This window comes from Pelophylax lessonae, assembly GCF_965119305.1.
Source record: "Pelophylax lessonae genome assembly, chromosome: 4".
In the NCBI taxonomy this organism is placed as follows: Eukaryota; Metazoa; Chordata; class Amphibia; order Anura; family Ranidae; genus Pelophylax; species Pelophylax lessonae.
This window is the reverse complement of record NC_138771.1, coordinates 342,437,712-342,459,764: the sequence shown is the minus strand read 5'-3', so window position 1 is coordinate 342,459,764 and position 22,053 is coordinate 342,437,712. Positions and strand designations below refer to the sequence as shown.

General features: G+C 43.8%; 1 protein-coding gene across 2 annotated transcripts in view; it reads right to left on the bottom strand.

Annotated features, from left to right (window-relative positions):
- The window catches only part of DPYSL3 (dihydropyrimidinase like 3), a 282,052-nt gene that overhangs the window by 55,759 nt on the left and 204,240 nt on the right, over positions 1-22,053 (bottom strand). For both annotated transcript variants that reach the window (XM_082252872.1, XM_082252873.1), the window contains exon 2: positions 7,662-7,750. In XM_082252872.1, coding sequence (XP_082108998.1) covers positions 7,662-7,750 — 89 coding nt within the window. The remainder of the gene's footprint in view (positions 1-7,661; positions 7,751-22,053) is intronic.

The window sequence follows — 22,053 nt, the reverse complement described above, 5'->3', positions numbered from 1 at the left end:
CTGCAAAGGAATACTAGAACAAGAGGATGGGCATACACTTTAACATCCTAAACTTAAAGCGGTAGTATCCCGCTTTTTTACACTTTTACCTACAGGTAAGCCTATAATAAGGCTTACCTGTAGGTACAATTAATATCTCCTAAACCTGCACGGTTTAGGAGATATTTGCAGTGCATGCAGCCGCTCACGCGAGCGGCGCATGCGCTCTGAAGGCCCGGGGGGACCTTCAGAGGAGGCGGGCAGAGGCGGGGCAGAGCGCGGACTCCAAGAAATCCATCCCTGAGTACAGCTGGTGCCAGTGTAATAATGCGAGATCAGAATCGCCTAGTGACGTAATAACCTATAGGCGGCCGGACCTGGAAGTGCGGATGAATAAAGAAGAAAAAAAGGTATTTCCTTGCAAAAAAAATAAATAATAGTTTACATTGGTAAAAGCATTTTTAAAGGGGATTACGTACATCTAAAATTATTAAAATGGGTGGAACTCCACTTTAAAGCGGTTGTAAACCCAAAAACGCAAAAAAAAAAAAAAAAAACCTGCAAGACAAAGGCATAATGAGCTAGTATGCATCGCATACTAGCTCATTATGTATTACTTACCTTAAAACTAAGCCCCGACACGGACCCCCGGACATCGCTGCGGACGCTGCCATGATCCCTCGCCGTTTCTTCCGGGTTCGGCGGCTCTGGCCAATCCCAGCGCATGCGCACGGGAGTGATTTTCCGGCAAGCTCCCGGCAAGCAAGACCCCTTCTGGTGTCTTGGCTCAACGAGATCCGTAGATCCAGGGATTGCGGCCGCCCATCCCATTCGGTCAGAATCTCCGCCTGGAGACCCCGCGTGTGAAACTGGGCAAAAGGTATCGCCTCGAAAGACGAAACCATTAGACCTAGACATCTCATGCATGTCCGGAGAGACGAGTGTCGGTTGTCCCTGAGGGACCTGACCTCGTCCTGAAGAGTCCGGAGCTTGTCCTCCGGCAGGAAGACCTTCGCTTGGACAGAGTCCAGAATCATTCCCAGAAAGGGAAGGCGAACCGAAGGACACAGAGTCGACTTCGAAATGTTTATGGTCCAACCGAACTCCTGCAGAGTCCGCACCGTGGTGGACAGGTCGGTCACCAGGCTCTGACTGGCGTTTGACCTTATCAGGATATCGTCCAGATACCCCAAGACAGCAACGCCCTGTGCTCGCAACAGGGCCAGAACCGGCGCCAGCACTTTGGTAAAAACCCGCGGAGCCGAAGCGAGACCGAAAGGTAGCGCCACGAATTGGTAATGATCCTCCGCAATGGCGAATCGAAGGTACCTCTGGTGACCCTTGAAAATGGGGATGTGTAGGTACGCATCCTTCAGATCGATGGAGGCCATGAATTCCCCCGGACTCAGGGCAGCCACCACTGAGCGCAGGGATTCCATGCGAAACTTGCGAACCCGCACAAAGCGGTTCAGAGCTTTCAAGTCCAGAATCGGACGCACTTTGCCCTCCTTTCTGGGCACAGTGAACAGATTGGAGTAAAACCCCTGAAATCTGTCCCGATGAGGCACCGGGACCACCACTCCCTGGGCCTGCAGGTCCCGCACCGCCAGGTGCAAATCCCGCAAGCGCTCCGGAGACAGCTGAAGATTTGAGGGGAAAAATCTGCCCGCCGGCCGAGAGAGAAATTCGATCTTGTAACCAGATCGAACGATTTCCTGAACCCACATGTCCCGAACGAGGGCCAGCCAAGGTTGTAGGAAACCGCGCAGACGTCCCCCCACCCCAGAAACGGGTGAGGGCGCCCCTTCAGGCGGAAGTGGTATGGGAAGTTGAACCGGACTGGCCGGATTTCTGCTTCCCTGCCCACGGCTTCTCCTGGGAGCCTTGGCCTTTGAAGGGCTTGCCCTTGGACTGTGACCGAAAGGCACAAAAGGACCCCTGAGAGGGCCTAGACGAGGAAGTCCGCTTTCCACGGAAAGACTTATGCTTGGAAGACTGGGGCAGGAGAGTACTCTTGCCCCCCGTAACCCCTTTTATCAGGGTATCCAAAGCCTCGCCAAAAAGGCGAGACCCCGCATAGGGAAAATCCGCCAGCGTCTTGCGAGACGATTGGTCGACCGACCAATTCTTCAGCCAAATCAGACGACGGTTCATTACCGCCACGCTGGACAGGCGTGCAGCCAAGGGAGCTAAATTCAAGTCCGCATCACACAAGTACATGACACCCTGATGGATCTGGTCCACCATAGCCAACGTGGTAGGCGGAGCGGAATCAGCCGCCAAGGTGCGCCTGAGCATCTTGGTCCAATCAGCAACAGCCTGCGCCGCCATAATGGAAGCAAAAATAGGCTTCAGCATAGAACCAGCCACCATATAGGCATGACGGGCAAGAGACTCTATTCTCCTGTCCGTAGGGTCCCGGAAAACCGGGGTATCCTCAGAGGGCACCGCAGTAGCTTTGTTCAAAACGGCTACCGCGTGATCCACCGGAGGCGCCACACACCAACGCTCGTCGGTGGCAGGCGCAAAAGGATAAAGCAATTTCAACTTATTTGGCACAGTAAAAGGCTTCTTTAAATTGCGCCACTGTTCATTAACAGTATGGTGAAATTCAGCAGGGCAGGGAAAAACCTGCACTGATTTGCGAGCCCTCTGTGTTCCGAAAGCAGACGTCCTAGCAGGATGAGTAGGCTCATCCTCCAAGTGCAAGGTGTCCTTTATGGAGGCAATCAGCTCATTCATGAGTGCAAGCTCTTCAGGCGAGCCAGGGGGAGAAACATCAACCCCCTGCACCTCAGGCTCTCCCTCAGACCCCGCAAGGTCCAAAGATGAGCGGGACCCCGAGAAGGGCACGCCAGCCCCAGCAGCCATATCGCCCTCTAAATCAGAGGAAATGGATAACCTGGCCCTTTTTGCGGATCGTTCAGCCAGCAGCATCTGCACCTGAGACACCAAGGAAGCCACTACAGTGGTCAGATCGGCCCCTTCGGGGGGTGCAGCAGCCCCCTGGTCCCCCACCAGGGCGGGGGGAAACTTGCTATCCTGAGAATCCATGCCTCAGTACAGAAAAGCAATAAAGGTACTGGCCCTTTAAAACCACGCCGAGCGCAGCCCACCGCACACTGCTGTATGCACTGACCCCGCAGGGAAAGACAAACACTGAGCAAGGAATGACAGGACAGACAGGTAAAACCTGGAGAGAGCACACCAGACTGCTGCCACCGATCGCTGTTCCCGGGGAAAGAGGAAGTGATGCAATGCCGACTGATAGATATAGCCTATGGAAGGCTCCAGCAAAATGGCCGCTCGGCAGAGGAAAAAAGGCTACTAGAAAATGGCGCCGCCATGTGCATGGACAGTATCGCCGGCCAAAATGGCGGCGAATGGCGCCAAAACACGGCGCTGCATTGAGACAGGGCCGGTCACAGTATACAGTCAATAAAAATGGCGGATCGCCGCAGCGATCACCGCACACACACATGTCTGTACTCAAACTGCACCCAGAGCATAATAAAACAGCAGAGCAGGATGCCCCCCCCGCAGCCCACAGGCATGCAGCCACACAGGGATCTGACAGGGAGCCCGCAGTCACACAGACATGGAGGGTAAACACAGCCACAGACTGACACCCATACAGAAGGTCCCCACACAGAAGGTGCTTACTGTACCAGATGGCGTGGGGAGCCGTCTCCAGCGACAAACCGCTATCAGGGCAGACAGGGAGTGCCGCAGCCAGGACGCTTGTGGACCGCAGTCATGGCGTCCAGTGAGGTAGCCACCTCACAGGCAGCATCCCTGCAGCGAACAGGGATGGGTCGTTCAATGTGCCAGGGTAAAACCTAAGCTGAACGCTCGATGGCAGGCTGGGGATCCATCTGGCTATCAGTCCTGGGATGCAGGGCGGCCAGTCCGAGACCCAGCTCCGCATGCTGATTCTTCATCAGAAGATCTGTAAACTAAGGCTGACAAAATAACAGCTAGCCAGGAAAAGAGAAAAATACTTGAAATAAAATCAAAGAAAGGGTAGAAGGCTGAGACTGAGCCCCAGCACAGGATAGCAGCTACTCCTAAGCTAGGCAAAGACAAACTGAGTTGGGAATGCTGGTGCAGGGAGGTATTGACTGAGGGGACAGCCCCTAGGGGTGTGTCTATGTTAAAAGCTTTGTATTAACAATTCTTGTTGCCTAGCTACTCCCTGCGGAGCAAAGGTCAATACCCATTGGTGACGAATTGGGAGGGGGCGACGACTGTCGGAGGACGTAAGAGAAAAATAGTTTACATTGGAAAAAGCATTTTTAAAGGGGATTACGTATATCTAAACTTATTAAAATGGGTGGAACTCCACTTTAAGTTTAGTAGCTTTTGGTGTTTTTTTTGCCAAAGCTCTTAAACTCAACTCCATGAAAGCCTATGTATCAATGCACACGTAGGCTTTTACCAGAGTTTAGGAGCTGCTGTAGTTCGGGGAGGCTCAACCTCCCTCTCCCGAACGTGGAAGAATCACGTTCAGGATAGGAACATTTTGAATCGAGGCATGATTTTGCTGCGTTATCCAGCGGCCGGCAGTCAACATAGGCTATTGTGTACATGAAGCCTTAAAGTGGATGTAGACACTCTCATATACCCAGTGAAGCGAACAGCCTCAGATGATACACAGAGATGTAAAAATCCCCCTACATAAGTTTTACTTGTTTATATGTAGTCTTTGCTTCTCTACATTCATTCAAATGTGCAGAATTGTGATGCAATCCTTCTGCATCTGTCAGTATCACAGAGGGGGTACACACAGCCCAGCTCGGGATTGAGCCTGTGCATATGCCCCCATAGCAAGAACTTGCTATGCGAGCAGACACAAAAGAGAAGGAGCCAAGATTGCAGTCAGGGGACCCCAGAAGAGGAGGTATGGGGCTGCTCTGTGTAATGCCATTGCACCATCAATCTCTAAAAGTGCTGGCTGGATGTGTGGGAATACTGTACTGGTATGTACCGTAGCTTCGGCTACATACATTATACCACGCTGAGCAAATCGCGGTGAGTGATGTATTCTATTATTTAATACAAAGCCTGCTCCGATTGAGTCAGTGAGGCAGCTTGATGATGTTACTCTCTCTGACTCAGCCAATCCAAGCTGGCTCTGTATTTAATAATTAATATATCGCTTACCGCGATTGGCTCAGCGCGGTATAATGTATGAAGTCGAAGCTATGGTACATACCAGTACAGTATTCCCGCAAATCCAGCCAGCGCTTTGAGAGATTACACCCTGTGTACTTACCTTGGAGAATAATAGGGACGTTTGTGTACTTACCCTACTTGCAGATTAACTACTTGCCTTCTGTGCACTTAAACCCCCTTCCCATCCAGACCAATTTTCAGCTTTCAGCGCTCTCACACTTTGACTGACAATTGTGTGGTCATGCTACACTGTACCCATATGACATTTTTACTATTTTTTTCACACAAATAGAGCTTTCTTTTGGTGGTATGTAATCACCTCTGGGTTTTTTATTTTTTACAAAAAAAAAGAAAAAAGACAGAAAATTTTGAAAAAAAAAAAGTTTTTCTTATTTTCTGCGAGTAAATTTTGAAAATAAATTTTTCTCCACTGATGTGCGCTGATGAGGCGGCACTGATGGGCACTGATAGGCTGCACTGATGAGGTGGCACTTATGGGCACTGATGAGGAGGTACTAATATGCCGCACTGATGAGCACTGATAGGCGGCACTGCTGGGCACTGAGAGGTGGCACTGCTGGGCACTGAGAGGTGGCACTGCTGGGCACTGAGAGGCGGCACTGACGGGCGGCACTGATGGGCACTGATAGGCGGCACTGATGGGCACTGGCGGATGGCACTGATGGATACTGACAGGTGGCACTGATGAGCACTGATGGGCGGCACTGATGAACACTGATGGGCAGCACCATCAGTGCCCACACTCAGTGCCCATAGTGCTGCCAGTCAGTGCTCATCAGTGCCTAGATGAGCAGGCACTGATGGGCACTGACTGACAGCACTATGGGCACTGATTGTGGGCATTGATGGGGGGCACTGATGGCGGGCACTGTGGGCACTGTGTGTATGTTTTATTTACCTCTAGTAATCAGGGCACTGGTGATCGGTGCCCTGATTACATTCCTGTGTGTCCCTGGCGCTGTGCATCTCTCCCTCCTTCCTCACACTGCAGGCTCCGTGTGAGGAAAGAGCGCCGGCGATGAGAGATGATCTCATATGTTTACATATGAGATCATCTCTCATTGGACGGTGCGATCAGGTGGTGAATGGCCGCTGTGATTGGCCATTCACCACGATCTGTGATCGGCTGTGTCCAAGGGACACGGCCAACACAGATTTTTCCCGATGCGCGCTCGCGGTAGCGCGCGGGGAGACTCTTTCTGGGAGGCCGTATAAAAACGGCCTCCCGAAAATTCAAGTCCGCGCTGCAGCCGTATATAGGCTGTAGCGCGGATGGCAGGTGGTTAATAGGGCCGTTTGTGTACTTACCTTGAAGAATAATAGGGACGTTTGTGTACTTACCCAGCTTGGAGATTAATAGGGATGTTTGTTTTGGGCCATGTAAAGTAGTCCTCACATTTTATACTCTGCGTATAAGACGACCCCCCTATTTTTGGGGGATGTTTTCAAGGGTAAAAAGTCGTCTTATACACCAGAAAATATGGTCATTTTGTTCAGTATATATTCCACCCAGTGCACACCAACAGCCTTGCGTTCAGAAGAATGCTATTTATTTTACTTGTTAATAGAATTAGAAAACATGACGTGTTGGACACCGAAGACCCGTGATTGGAAATGTTATTTTTTTACTATTACAGGCATAAACTTTTGTGACTTTTTAGCAAAATTTGATCTGTGTACATTTTATATTATTCATTGGATTCAATTCTGATTTAAAAGTAAACTGTTCAGACATAATAAACGTAAACATATGCGTAGATTATCTTTATAAAATAAAAAAAGCTATATAAAATGACTGTGCTGTATGTATTTATAAACCAGAAACCCACAGAAATCTAAAATATCTTTCTAGAACAAAAAAAAAAAAAAAGCTAAGCTATCAGAACCTCTGGGATTTCTCTGTTGCGGATGTAAAATTCTTTTCCAAACAGCTCAAGCTTTGTAGAGGTTAGTGATGTACAGCTGCTAGATCCTACTGACCCAAGTCACATCCTACAGGTTTGGCTACTAGCAGAGCACTAGAGAACACAGGAACTGACATTTGAAAAGGACCATGTACACTACCCTGCTGATTCCAGCTAGTAACAGCAGACTTGGAGGGGAAGTAACGTCATTTTTATGTGCCCTTTCATCATCCAACACTAAACACAGTTTGAGTTTTATTTATTGCTTTCTCATATGTGCTCTCCACACAGTGGATCAGTGAAAGCAGTGATGTGCATTGTTCTACAGAAACCAGCACTTTAGAAGAGTTGGATCAGCGATGACTTCTGATTGGTTACCTTGGACTATGTCGCTTTTTCTAACTGAGATAGATTGCCAACATCTCCGGTGATATGGACTATTAGCATGCGCAAATAACATTTCGTATGTCTCAAAGCATGAAAAACAGAGACAGAGGCTAAACACAGCTGTTGAATAGGTTATCATCCGAGCATGTACTTCAATGTTTATTGAGTAGACAAAAGTAAGCTAAAAATACTTACTTGATGAGTCCATCTTCCATGTAAATGTCAGCGTAGAAAGACTGGTCATCATTTACTATCCGACCTCCTTTGATCAAAAGACGGTCACTCTGCAATGCAATAGAAAATGTTTGGTTAGCAAAAAAATGTAGTCTATGATATGTTATGAAAGTATTCTATACTTGGGCTAAAGCAAAATCAACACATTCAGATTACCCAGTCTACATAGCAAGAAGAGTTACTAAATGTCAAGGTGAGTTAATACATTGCAAGCAGAATAAATCTTGTGAATATGGCTTTGAATTGTACATCTACGGTTTTATTTTTCTGAAAATAAAATAAAATATATTAAATAAAAAAAAAAAAAAAGAATTGTACATCTGGAATTTGCATACACGATCTACTCCAAAATGCACTCTTCAATGGCTGAGAAGACATTTCAAGGAAACATTTAGAGCAATGTCAGTTTCGTAGACTAATTTAACACTATTTTAGTGGACTAAAATATGACTAAAACAATTCAGATGACTAGGGCTTCATGCACATTGGCCTAAAAATTGCTGCCTCTACAGGCGTTTTGGGTCCTGCCTGTAGACAAGTTTAGGGGAATTTTGCATTTTTTTCTGGAAGAAAGCTCAAATCAGAAATGCAAACCAGAAGGTTTTTTTTTTTCTGCCTCTAAACGCTGAAGTCAAAAAATGCCTTTAATCGTCCTAATGTGCATGGACACATAGGATAACATTGAGCTGCTTCTGTGTTATCCTATGTGTCCATGCATTTTAGGACGATTAAAGGCATTTTTTGAGTTCAGCGTTTAGAGGCAGAAAAAAAAACCTTTTGGTTTGCGTTTCTGAAGCTTTCTGGCAGAAAAAATTCAAAATTCCCCTAAACTTGTCTAAACTTTGCGCAAAAAACACTCTATATGAGCGTTTTTTCTGCCAAGGGAACTGGCAGTTTTTTTTAAGCCCAGTGTGCATGGAGCTAAACCCATTAAACCCATTTAACTAAACCCATTCGATTTTAGTCGACTAAAATGTACTGGAGATTTTGGTTGACTAAAATACAACTAAAATTAAAACAATTCAGATGACTAATGCAACTAAAACTAAAATGGAATTTTAGTCAGAAGACTATAACTAAGGCCCCCTTTCACACTTGTGCAACTTGGGACTGCAAAGTCGCATGACAAGTCATACAAGTCATTGATGCGTTTTGAGTCCATAGACCTCAAGATTACACAGGCATTGCTTCAAGTCCAGTCAAAATTGCTTCAAAATCATAGCAAAATCGGGAGACTTTTAGGTCGCACAAGTGTGAAAGGGGCCTAAAACTAAATCGAAATCTGACGTCAAAATTAAGATTGATTAGGAGTCCATGGCTTTCCGAGATGAATCCCTCCCCCCCTATATGTCCCTCATATAAGCATTTGCTATGCTTTATTACATAGTAAGGATTTAAAACTACAATGCCCCCTCTCTTGGCCAGTTTTTGTTACCACATCTGTCCAGTTGGTAGGAACAGGGGTTGTAGAGATCCCAAATGTGACTAGATCTCTGCTCTAAGGGGCCACCTAAATATCCAATACATCTCCCCGTGTAAGATTTACTTGTCATGTCTTGTCATTCTCATGCAGTGGAGCTACACCTTTGTCACTCTCCAAGGCAGATGCAACTTTTAAGAAACTAACCCAAGGCACGCACAGTAAATAGCATATACAGATGAGGCCACATTGTAACTATCTGATCATGAATGGGGACATTTTAGTGCTACTATCTTTTCACTATGGGAGTAATATGGAGTGTGCAATACTTCTGTCACTGATCCAGAAATGGTAAGCAGCAAGAGAAATCAAAATTAAGTCTCCAATAAAAATTATTATGGGGGGGAACGAAGTCAGAACTTCTGATCTGGCAACACATTTTGGGACTTCGTCCCCTTTCTTAAGACTGGCAGGGGCCCCAAAATGTGTTGCCTCGCTTGGCCAACACTTACATAGCCTTAGGCTCCTTTCACATGGGCGGTGCGCCTGACGGAATGTGTTCTGCTCACAGGGGAATCGATCTGCCGAACCCTGCTGAGCAGGCAGATGACAGCTCTGTCTCCGCTCTGTGTGCCGAGATGGAGCTGTCAGAGCCCCGTTCTCCTCTATGGGGAGACCGTCTGTCCATTCTCATCCGATCCTATCCGATCCGAACCTCCAGACGGATGGAAAATAGGGTTTCACGGACAGGATCAGATCGGATAGCAGCGGAGATGCCTCCGTTGACATCCGCCGCTCCATAGGGCTGCATGGAGCATCCATTCTGGTCCGCCTAAAAAACTGACAGGCGGATCGGATTGGAAAGCCTGTGTGAAAGGGGCCCTACTGACCAAGGGATTGAAACCTCCACTGGTTGTTTAAAGCTTTTAACCACTTGCCGACTGCTTACAGTATATTTACTGCGTCAGTCAGCCCCTCACAGGCAGAGCGACGTAGGTCTACGTCGCTAGCCTGTGAGGTTCTGGGGAGCGAGCGCGCGCGCGCCACCAAATGCGCGCTCCTGCTCGGTCACGGACCCCCCCGCGCGTGTGCCCGGCGGACCCGATGTCCGCCGGGCACTCGCGATCGTCCGTGACATCGAAAGAAAGGCAGGCGGCTAATGTAAATAAGCCGCCTGTCATTCTCCCTTGTGTAAGAACGGTGATCATACGGTTCTACTATGTAGGACCGTTGATCACTGTTCTTACAGCTCAAGCCACAGCCAATCACAGTTAGAATCACGCCCCTAGGGACACACACCACCCCTCCCTCTCAAAAAAGTTAACCCCTTCACTACCAGTGTCATTTTACAGTAACAGTGCATATGTATAGCACTGATTACTGTAGTAATGTCACTGGTACCCCCAAAAGTGTCAAAAATGTCAGTCAAGGGTCAGATCCATCTGCCCCGCAGTCCCACAAAAAAAAAAAATATCGCAGATCGCCACCATTACGCGTTAAAAAAAAAAAAACAACAAAAATGACAAAAATCTTTCCCTTAGCTATTAAACGCAATAACTTTTGCGCAAACCAATCAAAATACGCTTTTTGCGATTTTTTTTTACCAAAAATATGTAGCAGAAAACAAATTGGCCTAAAATGTTAAAACATTTTGATTTTTACATTTTTTGGGGGGGAATTTCATATAAAAAAAATGTGAAAAATATTGTTATTTTTGCAAAATTTACGCTCTTTTTTTGTTTATAGCGCATGATCAAAAAATCGCACAGGTGATCAAATACCACCAAAAGAAAGCTCTGTTTGTGGGGGAAAAAAGGACGTCAAATTTGTTTAGGTACAGCGTCGCACGACCGCGCAATTGTCCGTTAAATTCACGCAGTGCCGAATCGCAAAATAGGCCCTGGTCTGGAAGGGGGTAAAATCTTCCGGGGCTTAAGTGGTTAAGTGGGCCTGCTAGTTGCTGGTTTCACCCTTGTTCACCGTTACAGGTGATTCTTACACCACTGGCTGCTATCCCAATTCTCCTGATAAAAGAGCTTCGTTATTAACTATGACGTAGGTGATTTTATGCTATGGTGTCAAATATAACTACTTTTACAGGACCACTGTCCTTTGTTTCTTGTAAAGTCTGCTAGCAGCTTGTTTGAAGCGATAGCAAACACTCTCATTAGGATCTGTGTTTAACATTCCTAAGATACAGCTGAATGGTATTTAAAGACTTTAAAGAAGAGCAGGAAGCTTGCCAAAAGCATTGTTAAAGCTAGTTGGCTGAAGGCTGTTAGTACAAGGCCTAAATGTACTGACAGCCAGGCAGCTAGCATTTTCAGAATGCAGTCGCCTACAACATATTTCAATCCCTAATATAAAAAATATTGCAGCGCTATAAATAACACAGTGATAGTCATATATAAAATGAAGTGTCCATAGCAATAAACGATGTGATAAAAGATAAAGTGCTCAGTCGCTTTGTATTGTATATGTGACAAAAATGAATTTACAAATGTAATAAAACTGGATCAAAAAGTGTCCATTGAAGTCTATCCAAGTGAGAAGCGAAAAAAAATTGTGCTCAGTAGCCAAAAGCATGAACCCGGAAGACTAGACAAAGATAACCAGAAATGGCCAGAAGTCTTGTCTTCCGGGTTCATGCTTTTGGCTACTGAGCACAATTTTTTTCGCTAGGTGGAAAGAAGCGGTAGTAAACTCTGCAAAAAAAAATGTAAATAGGCCTCCTGCAGGTAATGTCATAATGTGGTAATATGCAGTGCATACTAGCGCATTATGACAGTACCTGCAGGAGGCCTATTTACATTTTTTTTTGCAGTTTAATACCTCTTCTTTCTACCTGGTCTGCGGAGTTGAGCTGAAAACCATATAACTCACCCAGCCATCAATTCCAGCATTGCCATGCTGTCATCGGTCAAAAATCAAGGCACACTGGGTTCAAGGCACACTGGGTCCCATGGTGCCATTTACATTGGTGGCATCATCAGGAGGCTACCTGTCTCTTCCTTGTCCTAGCAGTGGGCCTCTTGATAATGCTTATTGCACATGTGCAGTGTGTTTAACTTAGCCATGACACCTAGTTGAGAAAGGCTGAAGCGTAGGCTGCGCTATCCAGATATTTTGCCGGCCGATCTGCACTTTCCCCGATATATCGGAATCAGCCACCAAGGTTACCGATATTTCGGGAAAGTGCTTCTACTGGAGTGATGCCTGCAGCTCGAGGCATCACCCCGGTAGCGGCGTCCATATCCGATGGTCGGCTGTCTTGTAATGACAACCGATGCAGCTGAGAAGCCGCTCGGCTGTCATTACAAGGAGTGTGAGGGGACGTTCCCCCCCCCTCCCGCCACCCTCTGCGGCTCGCCCGGGTCTCCCACCGGGAGACCCAGGCAACCAGCCTGCACGGCCGCCAAAGACCCGATCAAATCTGATCGGGTCTCCATAGAGCAGCACGAAATGCCAGCAGAATGCTTGGATGTATAGGGAGAGGTATAAGCAGTAGAAAGAGAGAAGTGCTTATGCCGCTGTACAGAACACTGGTGAGACCTCACTTGGAGTATTGTGCGCAGTACTGGAGGCCATATCTCCAGAAGGATATAGATACTCTAGAGAGAGTTCAGAGAAGAGCTAATAAACTAGTACATGGATTGCAGGAAAAAACTTACCAGGAAAGGTTAAAGGACCTTAACATGTATAGCTTGGAAGAAAGAAGAGACCGAGGGGATATGATAGAAACTTTTAAATACATAAAGGGAATCAACTCGGTAAAGGAGGAGAGCATATTTAAAAGAAGAAAAACTACCACAAGAGGACACAGTTTTAAATTAGAGGGGCAAAGGTTTAAAAGTAATATGAGGAAGTATCACTTTACTGAGAGAGTAGTGGATGCATGGAATAACCTTCCTGCAGAAGTGGTAGCTGCAAATACAGTGAAGGAGTTTAAGCATGCATGAGATAGGCATAAGGCTATCCTTCATATAAGATAGGGCCAGGGACTATTCATAGGATTCAGATATATTGGGCAGACTAGATGGGCCAAATGGTTCTTATCTGCCGACACATTCTATGTTTCTATGTTTCTATGTAAAAACCCGGAAGTCATGACATCACTTCCGGGTACTCGGCGCCATGATTTAAAAAAATGACAGCATTCAAAACAGCCAAACTTGGCGTGTTGAATGCTTTTAAGTGCAGAGGAGGGGTTTGGGGTCTTTTAGACTCCCAGATCCCTCCACAAGAGAGTATCTGTCAAGTGAAAAAAAAAAAAAAATGTACGAGAATATCGGCCAATATCGGCCGTTACCGATATGCAATGGCCAAAATATCAGCATTGGTATCGGCAACGAAAAAACAATATCGGTCGATCACGAATGTGTATGTATGAATGTGAGTTAGGGACCTTAGATTGTAAGCTCCTTGAGGGTAGGGACTGATGTGAATGTAAAATGTATATGTAAAGCACTGCGTAAATTGACAGCGCTATTTAAGTACCTCAAATGAATTAATGCCCGGTACATCGATGAGATTATTGGACAATAGATCATCCATTTTGTTTTGTTTTTTGCATGCTAGTTTCATATTGAAAATGAAGAGTTTACTAAAGTTACGAAAATTCTCATACGACAGGATAAAAATTTGGATGTAATGTTTTGTAGTTTATTTGTATTGTATTATATCGAACGACAGCTGTGCTGATTAAACAAAAATCGTACGTTCTCCTATCGTATGAGTACACTTTTCATGCTCGTCACATCGAAGAATTTTGCATGAATTGTCATGATTGGCTCTCGATAGCTGCGTATTAACGATCAGATTATCGAACAATTGCTTTGAACGCTGTATTTTTCCTATGATTTTCTGATCGTGTGTAGGGGCCATAACGGAGTGGATTTCCACAATAGTTAGGAGTTAGCATGCTAAATTAGTAAACACAATTCTAATTTCCTTTGCAGAGCCCCTGCCGTGCAATATCTTAACATTTGCCATTCTTCTGCTGCTTTAATGTTTATTTTCCTCTGCTAATTTTGTTTAGTGGTTTCTAGATCCCCTTGAGCAACAAAGAACTTCAAATACACAGTATTCTATTTCAGCAAAGGAACCCTGATGCACTGGTACAAACATACGTGTAACTTTAGAATTTTATTTTTATATACAAAAAATAAACACAAGATTTATGTTTATCCCCCATAAAACATACAATATATATTGTTATATCTGCCAAAATAAAGTGAATTTTATGGTACATTATGCATGCCGTCATCCAAGGATTTGAATCCATGGGGGTAACTGTAATCCTACTGACCAATCTGATCCTAAATACACATCAGATCAATCTTTGTGCCTTTACCAATAAATTAATTTGATCTGTGTAAGATTTGATTACACACGTGTGTGGTCAGATAAGGAAGATGAGGCTTGAGTCAAACAGAAGTATTGAATCCTATTTTACACTCTATCAAAAGGTAGTTTTGGACCATTTAAAATGGAACTAAATCATTCTATGCTTTGCAGCCAAAGACAGTGCCATCTTAGCTTCTAGATCTGCAGCTGCCATCAGGGCCACTGATAAGGCGGTACAGCCAGCCCTTCTGTACTGAGCCTGGGCCCCATCAGTTCAAAAGGGGGGCTCAGGCACCTGCTGAGCAGGAGGGCGGCTGTACTGTCTTATTGCAGACACTGATCCTCTTCTGCCTCCCCCTGCAGTGTTGCCAGTTTCTCCTCCTATCCCTCCCTCCAGCTTCACTGCAGGGGGATAGGTTCTGGCACATGCGCCCCTTCCATCTGGCCCCAATGTGTGCCCCTTTCCCCTGCAGCACTGCTGGCTTCCTTTTTCTCCCGCTGGCAGCTGCTCACACAGGGGGTTGTTTCAGGATGGAGATCAGGGAAAGAGGCTGGTAAATAGGAAATTTACTGGCCCCTTCCTTTCCTGAATGAACACAGAGAGCGATTGGTACCAATCACTCCTGTGCCCATTCACTACTGAAGCATAGTAAACTGCTTTATCTATGCTTCAATTAGTGATTACGCAGGAAGCCTCAGAGCACTCCCTATTCATTCATCTGTGCAGCTGAGGATGCAGATAAAAAGGACCAATAAATCCATGTCACTTTTGGCTGGAGGGGAGGGAGGGCTGTTAGGTAGGCTGTATGGGACCCCATGATTTGTAACAGCGGACCTGGCTGCCATGGCACTGCACATGTGATTAGCTATGATACCAGCCTTTTGAGGGCTGAAAAGTTCTGGGGAGAGTTGACATAAGCCCACCAGCAATGGTAACCGTTATCAGCAGAGGCATGTCTTGAATTTAGCATACACAGGGCATGCGCTAGCAGGCAGAATGTGATTGTAAATGCCGCAGAAAACAATATTAGTTGGTTTGAATAAAGCAGATTGAACTCAGAAAATAAAAAACAACAGGCAGCTCTTTATTGCAGAAGAGACATGCAAAAGACACTTACCTGCCTGTTTGCAATCCTCCCCGGCATATGAATGAAGCTGCAAATGCACAGTTCCATTTACATTTCTAGCACAGTGCCAGTATGCCAGGATGAATGACTCCTGACTTCATCCCACAGCGGCCAATCAAGGCGGCCGAGGACCAGCAACCGGAAGTCGGGGAAAAGATGCCAGCATCGGCGAAGGACCTCACGTGCATTAGACCTATAGAGCACTATTCGTGTCTTTAGCTCCACTTTAAGACCTCATGGAGCAGTTTGGCCCAATGGGATTTGATGCTGAAGGTCTACACTGTCTATGCGCATGTAAGCTAAAGATTTAACATTTTAGATACTTTATTTTCCAAAATAATCAAATCAGTGGGTTTAGTTCTGCCTAAAGCCAGTATTTGACTCATTTACATTGCTATGACCAATGATTATTGGTTTCTCTTTTCAGCTTGTGACGTCAGAATCTCCTTAGAGTGGTGGGACGTGCCCTTGCGTAGCCCCTTTTCTTGAGTTCAGGCTCCACTGCATCACCTCGTGTCTTAGTGGCCAATCCTGTAAAATCCACCTAAACTCCCCGTTTATCACAACGCCTACATAGCTGCCAAGATTCCAGCAGTCAAGGCTCCCTTTCCCTAGATGATGGGGTCAAGGGGCCTTCAATGTTTACTGCCTATTTCACACAGCACCAATCTCCTGTTGTGCCTATGAAGTATCTGGAAACAGGTCAAGTCACCTCTTGATAACCATTTTCATGGCACATCTGACAGAAGCCCTCTACTTTTTACTGTTCAGTGATTGGATGATCCAGCTGTCATATATGTCCATGAGCTGAGACATTCACTCATAAAACAATATGGAGTGCAGCTTCAGGCCTCTTGCACACGATACTCCTGTTGGAGCATCTACTTTTTCATTTGTTTTTTTTTTTTTTATGTATTTGCGTGTATTTTCGTGCATATGCGTTTGCACAATTTTGCGCGCATGCGCGCATTTTTGCGCAAATGCGCGGAAACGTATTCTCATGTTCTTGTTTTGTGCATTATGTAAATAGCCATTTGTGCACATTTGCGCGCATGAGGCGTAATTTACTGCCCAAAAATGGAGATGTTTCTATTTTTTTTTTTACTGAAGAACGCACGGCGCTCGTTTACGTGCCTGTGTGCATAGGCACATTACAATGAATGGCCTGTATTTTAGCTCTGTAACAAAAAAAAAAAAGCTGTACTGAGCTTTTTTAAGCTGCAGTGTTACCATGGAAACAGTTGTCAGGAGAAAGTTGCCATCTGCTTCAAGAGTCAAGCAAATCAACTTCGCAGTAGAGCAGTGAATATATTTAAATTTTAAATCAGGCTTAAATAAAAAACAAACCCATTTTCTTCAAAGTCAAGTAGTAAAAAAACGTATTCTTTTTAAAAGCTTATGCAAGCATTTGTAATCTTGCAACCAAATGTACCTGCTTTATAGATGTTTTCATGTTGTCCAGAATACAGCCTTGCCCTTTACATAGTCACAAAACTAAATTGAATAATACTTGGCATCTCTGGATACAATACCTATCTATTGATACTTAAAATCTGTGTAGGTGAAATCTGAAATCTTGACTGCCCTTTTCCTACCCTCTTCCCCTCTTTTTTTTTTTTGTCTTTTCTTTATTTTATTTATTCATTTAATTTTTTTTCTCTTTTATGGTTACCTTTTATGTTGACCGGACTTTGAAAAAAATAAGAAAAAAGGAGGAAAACAATCTTTTTACAGTTTTATCCAAAACAATATATTAGTTCAATTGTTTTTATTTTATTTATTTTTTTAATACTACTTTTTTTATTTGCATTGGTCTCTTTTACAATGGGTATGTCCCTACAAGTAATAGGGATATTACTCATCTTCGGTCATATTAATAAATATTTTATCTTTATTTGTTAAATCTCTTAGATATGTTGTATATTTTATCATTAATAATATGTCCATTATTTACATATTAGTTATCATTTTCATGTCTTTGTCCTATGATGAGAAAACCAATACAAGATTAATACAGAGTACAGCCTTACTTGCTATTATGCATCTCACCCATACTAAGTCAGTATTGCGGTCTGTGAGAGTTATAGCTTTAAAAAGAAGTGTGTTGAAAGATAAAGAAAACAGATTCATTAATGGCTGCATATTAATATATATTTTGCTTCACAGTGTGTAATTCATTTTATACTTCCTTATAATTTAATTTGTTTAATGGACATGCATTACAGAAGTGATAATTTTGCACTTTTATATTGTTTGAAAATAACAGGGTGGAAGCTGGCTAAATGGCTTGGCTATGAAGAATTTATTACCTTAAATTAAAAGTACAGTCTAGACAAATTTAAAATGTTGGAGAGATTTTTTTTTCCTATTAAAGCAGAACTAAAAAAAAAAAACAATTAAATGCACAGGCAGATCTTTACTGTAGGAGAAACATGCAATGGCTGTTCTGCAATTAAATAAATGTACCTGTCAGTTCGCAGTTCACGCTAGAATAGATTATATTGAATGACGCAGTGCTAGCGTGCGTGGATGAATGACTCCTGCTCGTGAGCATCCCTCGCTGACCAATCAAGATGCCCAAAAACCGTCACCCAAAAGAAGCCATGGAGAAGATGACCATGCCAGTGAGGGATCTCATGGGCATCAGAATGTTCAGGTAGGGGTAAGTATTCCTGCATATTGTTCTGCTTTAAAAGAGTACATACATTGTTGTTCTGTCAGTGAACAAGGGGTCATGAAAGTCACAATCTACCCTTATCCAATCACAGACCGCCTAATACTGTTTGAAATGAATACAATTTTAAGAATGGAGAAGCTCCAGAGAAGTGACCTGCTGCGATCAATGTGCTCCATCTCCAACTGTCAGATTCATGCAATACATGATACTAACAGTTTCCCCGAACGAAGCAGCAGCTACAAGTGGTAGATACATCATTATAGATATGTTACTGGCACCTCGTTAATGCTCGGATATTGTTTTTACCCAAATTTTTACTTTAAAGCCTGAGATGCATACGGCGAGCACATCAGTGCCAGCTGATTTCCTCAGTTTTTCAATCAGACATACTGTGTAGTCTGGTGATCCTAGAACACATCTGATGGTTCTATAGGTTGATGCTAGAACACACATTGTAGGCTCCTCGATGCTTACAAAAATACCAAAAGCTTGATGTTTAAAATGCCAAATGTTTCTTACAGCCACCGGTCAGGTCCAGGTTGCATTCAATGTAAGTATGGATGTGTCATACCTGGAAAATCCTGTAGAAAGCACTAGCATATGGGTTCCGTGCCAAAGCATTATCTGATTGGACGAGGTTGAGAATGTGACATCACTGCCCAGCCTCTCCACCTCTTGCATTCAAGGAATGCTTGCCGTTCTTTCAGAGATTTCAAAGCGTCCTTCACAGGGTGCCTGTGTCAATGGAGGGACCTTCTGTGTCCTCAATGTTGTAGGACAGCCGCTTGACATGGGACCAGGAAGCTAGCTGCCATCACTGTGATTACCAGCTTCCATGGGGATCTTTTAGGTATGACACATGCATACTTAACATTGCTCCAAGCTGAACCAATGAAACTATGCAGGATTATGCATACCTAAAATTCAGCTTTCAGGAAGTACGCTCACATTGTTTCTCTATGAAGCAATGTGTGCTTATTCTGCAGGGAATAACATAGAACTCAGATTAGGTAAAACTGAGTATTTTATGTCACGCTTATATGTATTTTTTTAGTTTTTGAGTTGTACTGAAATATATCAAGATGCTTATGTTTTATGTATGACATCTAATGGTGGTTTTAAGGCCAATATACCAGTGTTAATTTCGTCGACTAAATTAAATCAATTTTAGTCAACTAAAATACGACTAAAACTAAAACAATTCAGATGACTAAAATGCAACTAAAACTAAAATGGCATTTTAGTCTTAAGACTAAAATGCGACTAAAACTAAAATGGCATTTTTAGTCAAAAGACTATAACTAAGACTAAATCGAAATTTGCTGCCAAAATTAACACTGGTGCATGCTCAAAGCTTAATACCATAAATAATAACATATTAGATTTTTCACTCCAGGACCAGCAGTAGTATATAATGAGTTTGGAAATTGTAGAGAAATGCTTAAATAATGCATTACAAATTACAATTGAACTACACCCATTCGATTATAGATGACTAAAATTAGTTATAGTCGACTAAAATGTAGGACGTTTTAGTCGACTAAAATGTAGGACGTTTTAGTCGACTAAAATGTACTGGAGTTTTAGTCAACTAAATACGACTAAAACTAAAACACTTGCAGAAGACTAAAATGGGACTAAAACTAAAATGCCATTTTAGTCCTAAGACTAAGACTAAAACTAAATTGAAATTTGCTGCCAAAATTAACACTGCAATATACCTTGTTGACTTATGTAATTTGGCATATCCCTTTGTCCTTCCCTCCTATGTAAGGCTAGTTAGTTCAGTCCTAACTAGACCCTCACTGTTTCTTCCATATTCCCTCAGAAAGTGTTAGCTCTTCACATAGACAAGGCGTAGGAAAGTCAAACAGACAGTGCACTTTGCAATGCAGTTGCACTTACGTTCCCCAGAGCTTACAGAATGTGATGACGCTCTGCTGATTTCCATCATCCAATCATGTGCAAGCAAAAATGAAGTTTTTTTTTTAATTTTCATTGCACCTGATTGGGTATTTTTTTTACAAAGTGAAGCTTCACCACATTCACTAAATGAGTGCAACTGCACTTGCAAAGTGTGCAGTCTATTTTCATTTAGTAAATCAACCCCATTGTCTTCCCATACTTTAAATGACTGGAAAACATGCTTTGTACTGCAATTAGCTAAAGCAAAATTACATTGGACTGAACCTTATCTTATAGAAGTTAACCTGCCTGTGGATGCTGCCAAGTCAGCAAATGATCATATTGTATGAACAGAATAGGCCTAAAGAGGTATGCCAACACACACAGCAACATGTACAAAAGTTTTCGATTTTAGCACAGTTGCTGTGTTTAGCAGCTCACTGAATGCTTTCACTTGCTGTCTGAAAGTGCTCATTAAATGGGCTTTGTAAGACATCTAAAGGCCATTGTATATCTCTAAATTAGGAGTTTTAGGCTTTTTGGTCTAACACCATTTCTAAGGACATACGTTTGAGTTAGAGGAGTGGAAGCATTTTCAGATCCATGGGCCTGTTCCTGTACTCTCAGTTATAAGAAAGTCTGCGTCATTACTACATTAGCTGTTGTGGCCAATCATCATTTGGGATGTGAAAAGCACATCTGGTATAAATTGTACATACTTCAATCTGTTTCTGAATTCGTTTTGTGTTCCCTGAACAAATTAGAGATTGTGGAGTGGACAGAGGGAGAACGTCTACTCATCTGCCTCATGACTCAGAGCTGAGGGAGAGAGAGACCAGATGTTTCCAAAAACATCACATCATCTTCCACCAAATAAGAAATGCATTCTGTCTGATGTACAAGTTCCCCTTTTCAATGTAAGCTCTACATCCAGCAGCAGTTGCCACGCATTATACAATTATATAAATCAATGCTTTGATTTCAAAAACTATAAATAGAACCCTATTTATAATGCTGCTAAAATTGTAGACTACGGAGAATGAATGGTTTTACTTGAACAACGTAAAATGTATTTAAACCCTAAAATAGTCGGCATAGTCCTTTAGCCTTCTACTGACCGTGCACAATCCTGTCTGCAGTTTTTCTCCTCATTTGCTTTTATCTCATCCTGTCAGTAATAATGTGGATTCCACAACTGGTCCTAGGGTGACAATGCTTCGGGAGTGGCTGCCTAAGCAGGAGCAGTGTTGTCACCCTAGTAATGAACACTCCCAATGTGCACTGCAGGCTGACATGCCAACGCAGTTCATTCAGCTTGTTGGTTACAGTGAGGCATACCCCCAGCACAGCCCACCCCCCGAGATTGAGATTCTGGGACTGCTTAAGGAATGGAGCATGTAGTCCTTTGCATACTGGCTGTCGAAGCTTTGGGACATGCACTAGGGGCTATGCTGCTCATGCACTAAGAGTTCAAGTCCACCAAAGAAGTGCGTGGTGTGTTGCGTGAAGGCAGCCTGTTGAAATTAATGAGCTGCCAACACACCCTGATATGTAGAAAATCATTTTTTTTTTTCGGTTTGTTGCCTTGGTGCAGTGTCTCTCTGCAGCCCGGGGCCAAATGTTGTCCTTTGCTTACCTTTATCCGGTCCTTGGAGCACTGTTTCTCCGACTGATACAAGGTATTATTCCTCACACTGACACCAATGATGGGTCACTATTCCTCCCACTGACACCAATGAAGGGGCACTATTCCTCATACTGACAGCAATGATGGTCACTATTTTTACCACCAATGATAGGGCACTATTCTTTTCACTGACATCAGTGATGGGGCAGTATTCCTCTTACTGACGCCAATCTTTGGGCACAATTATTTCC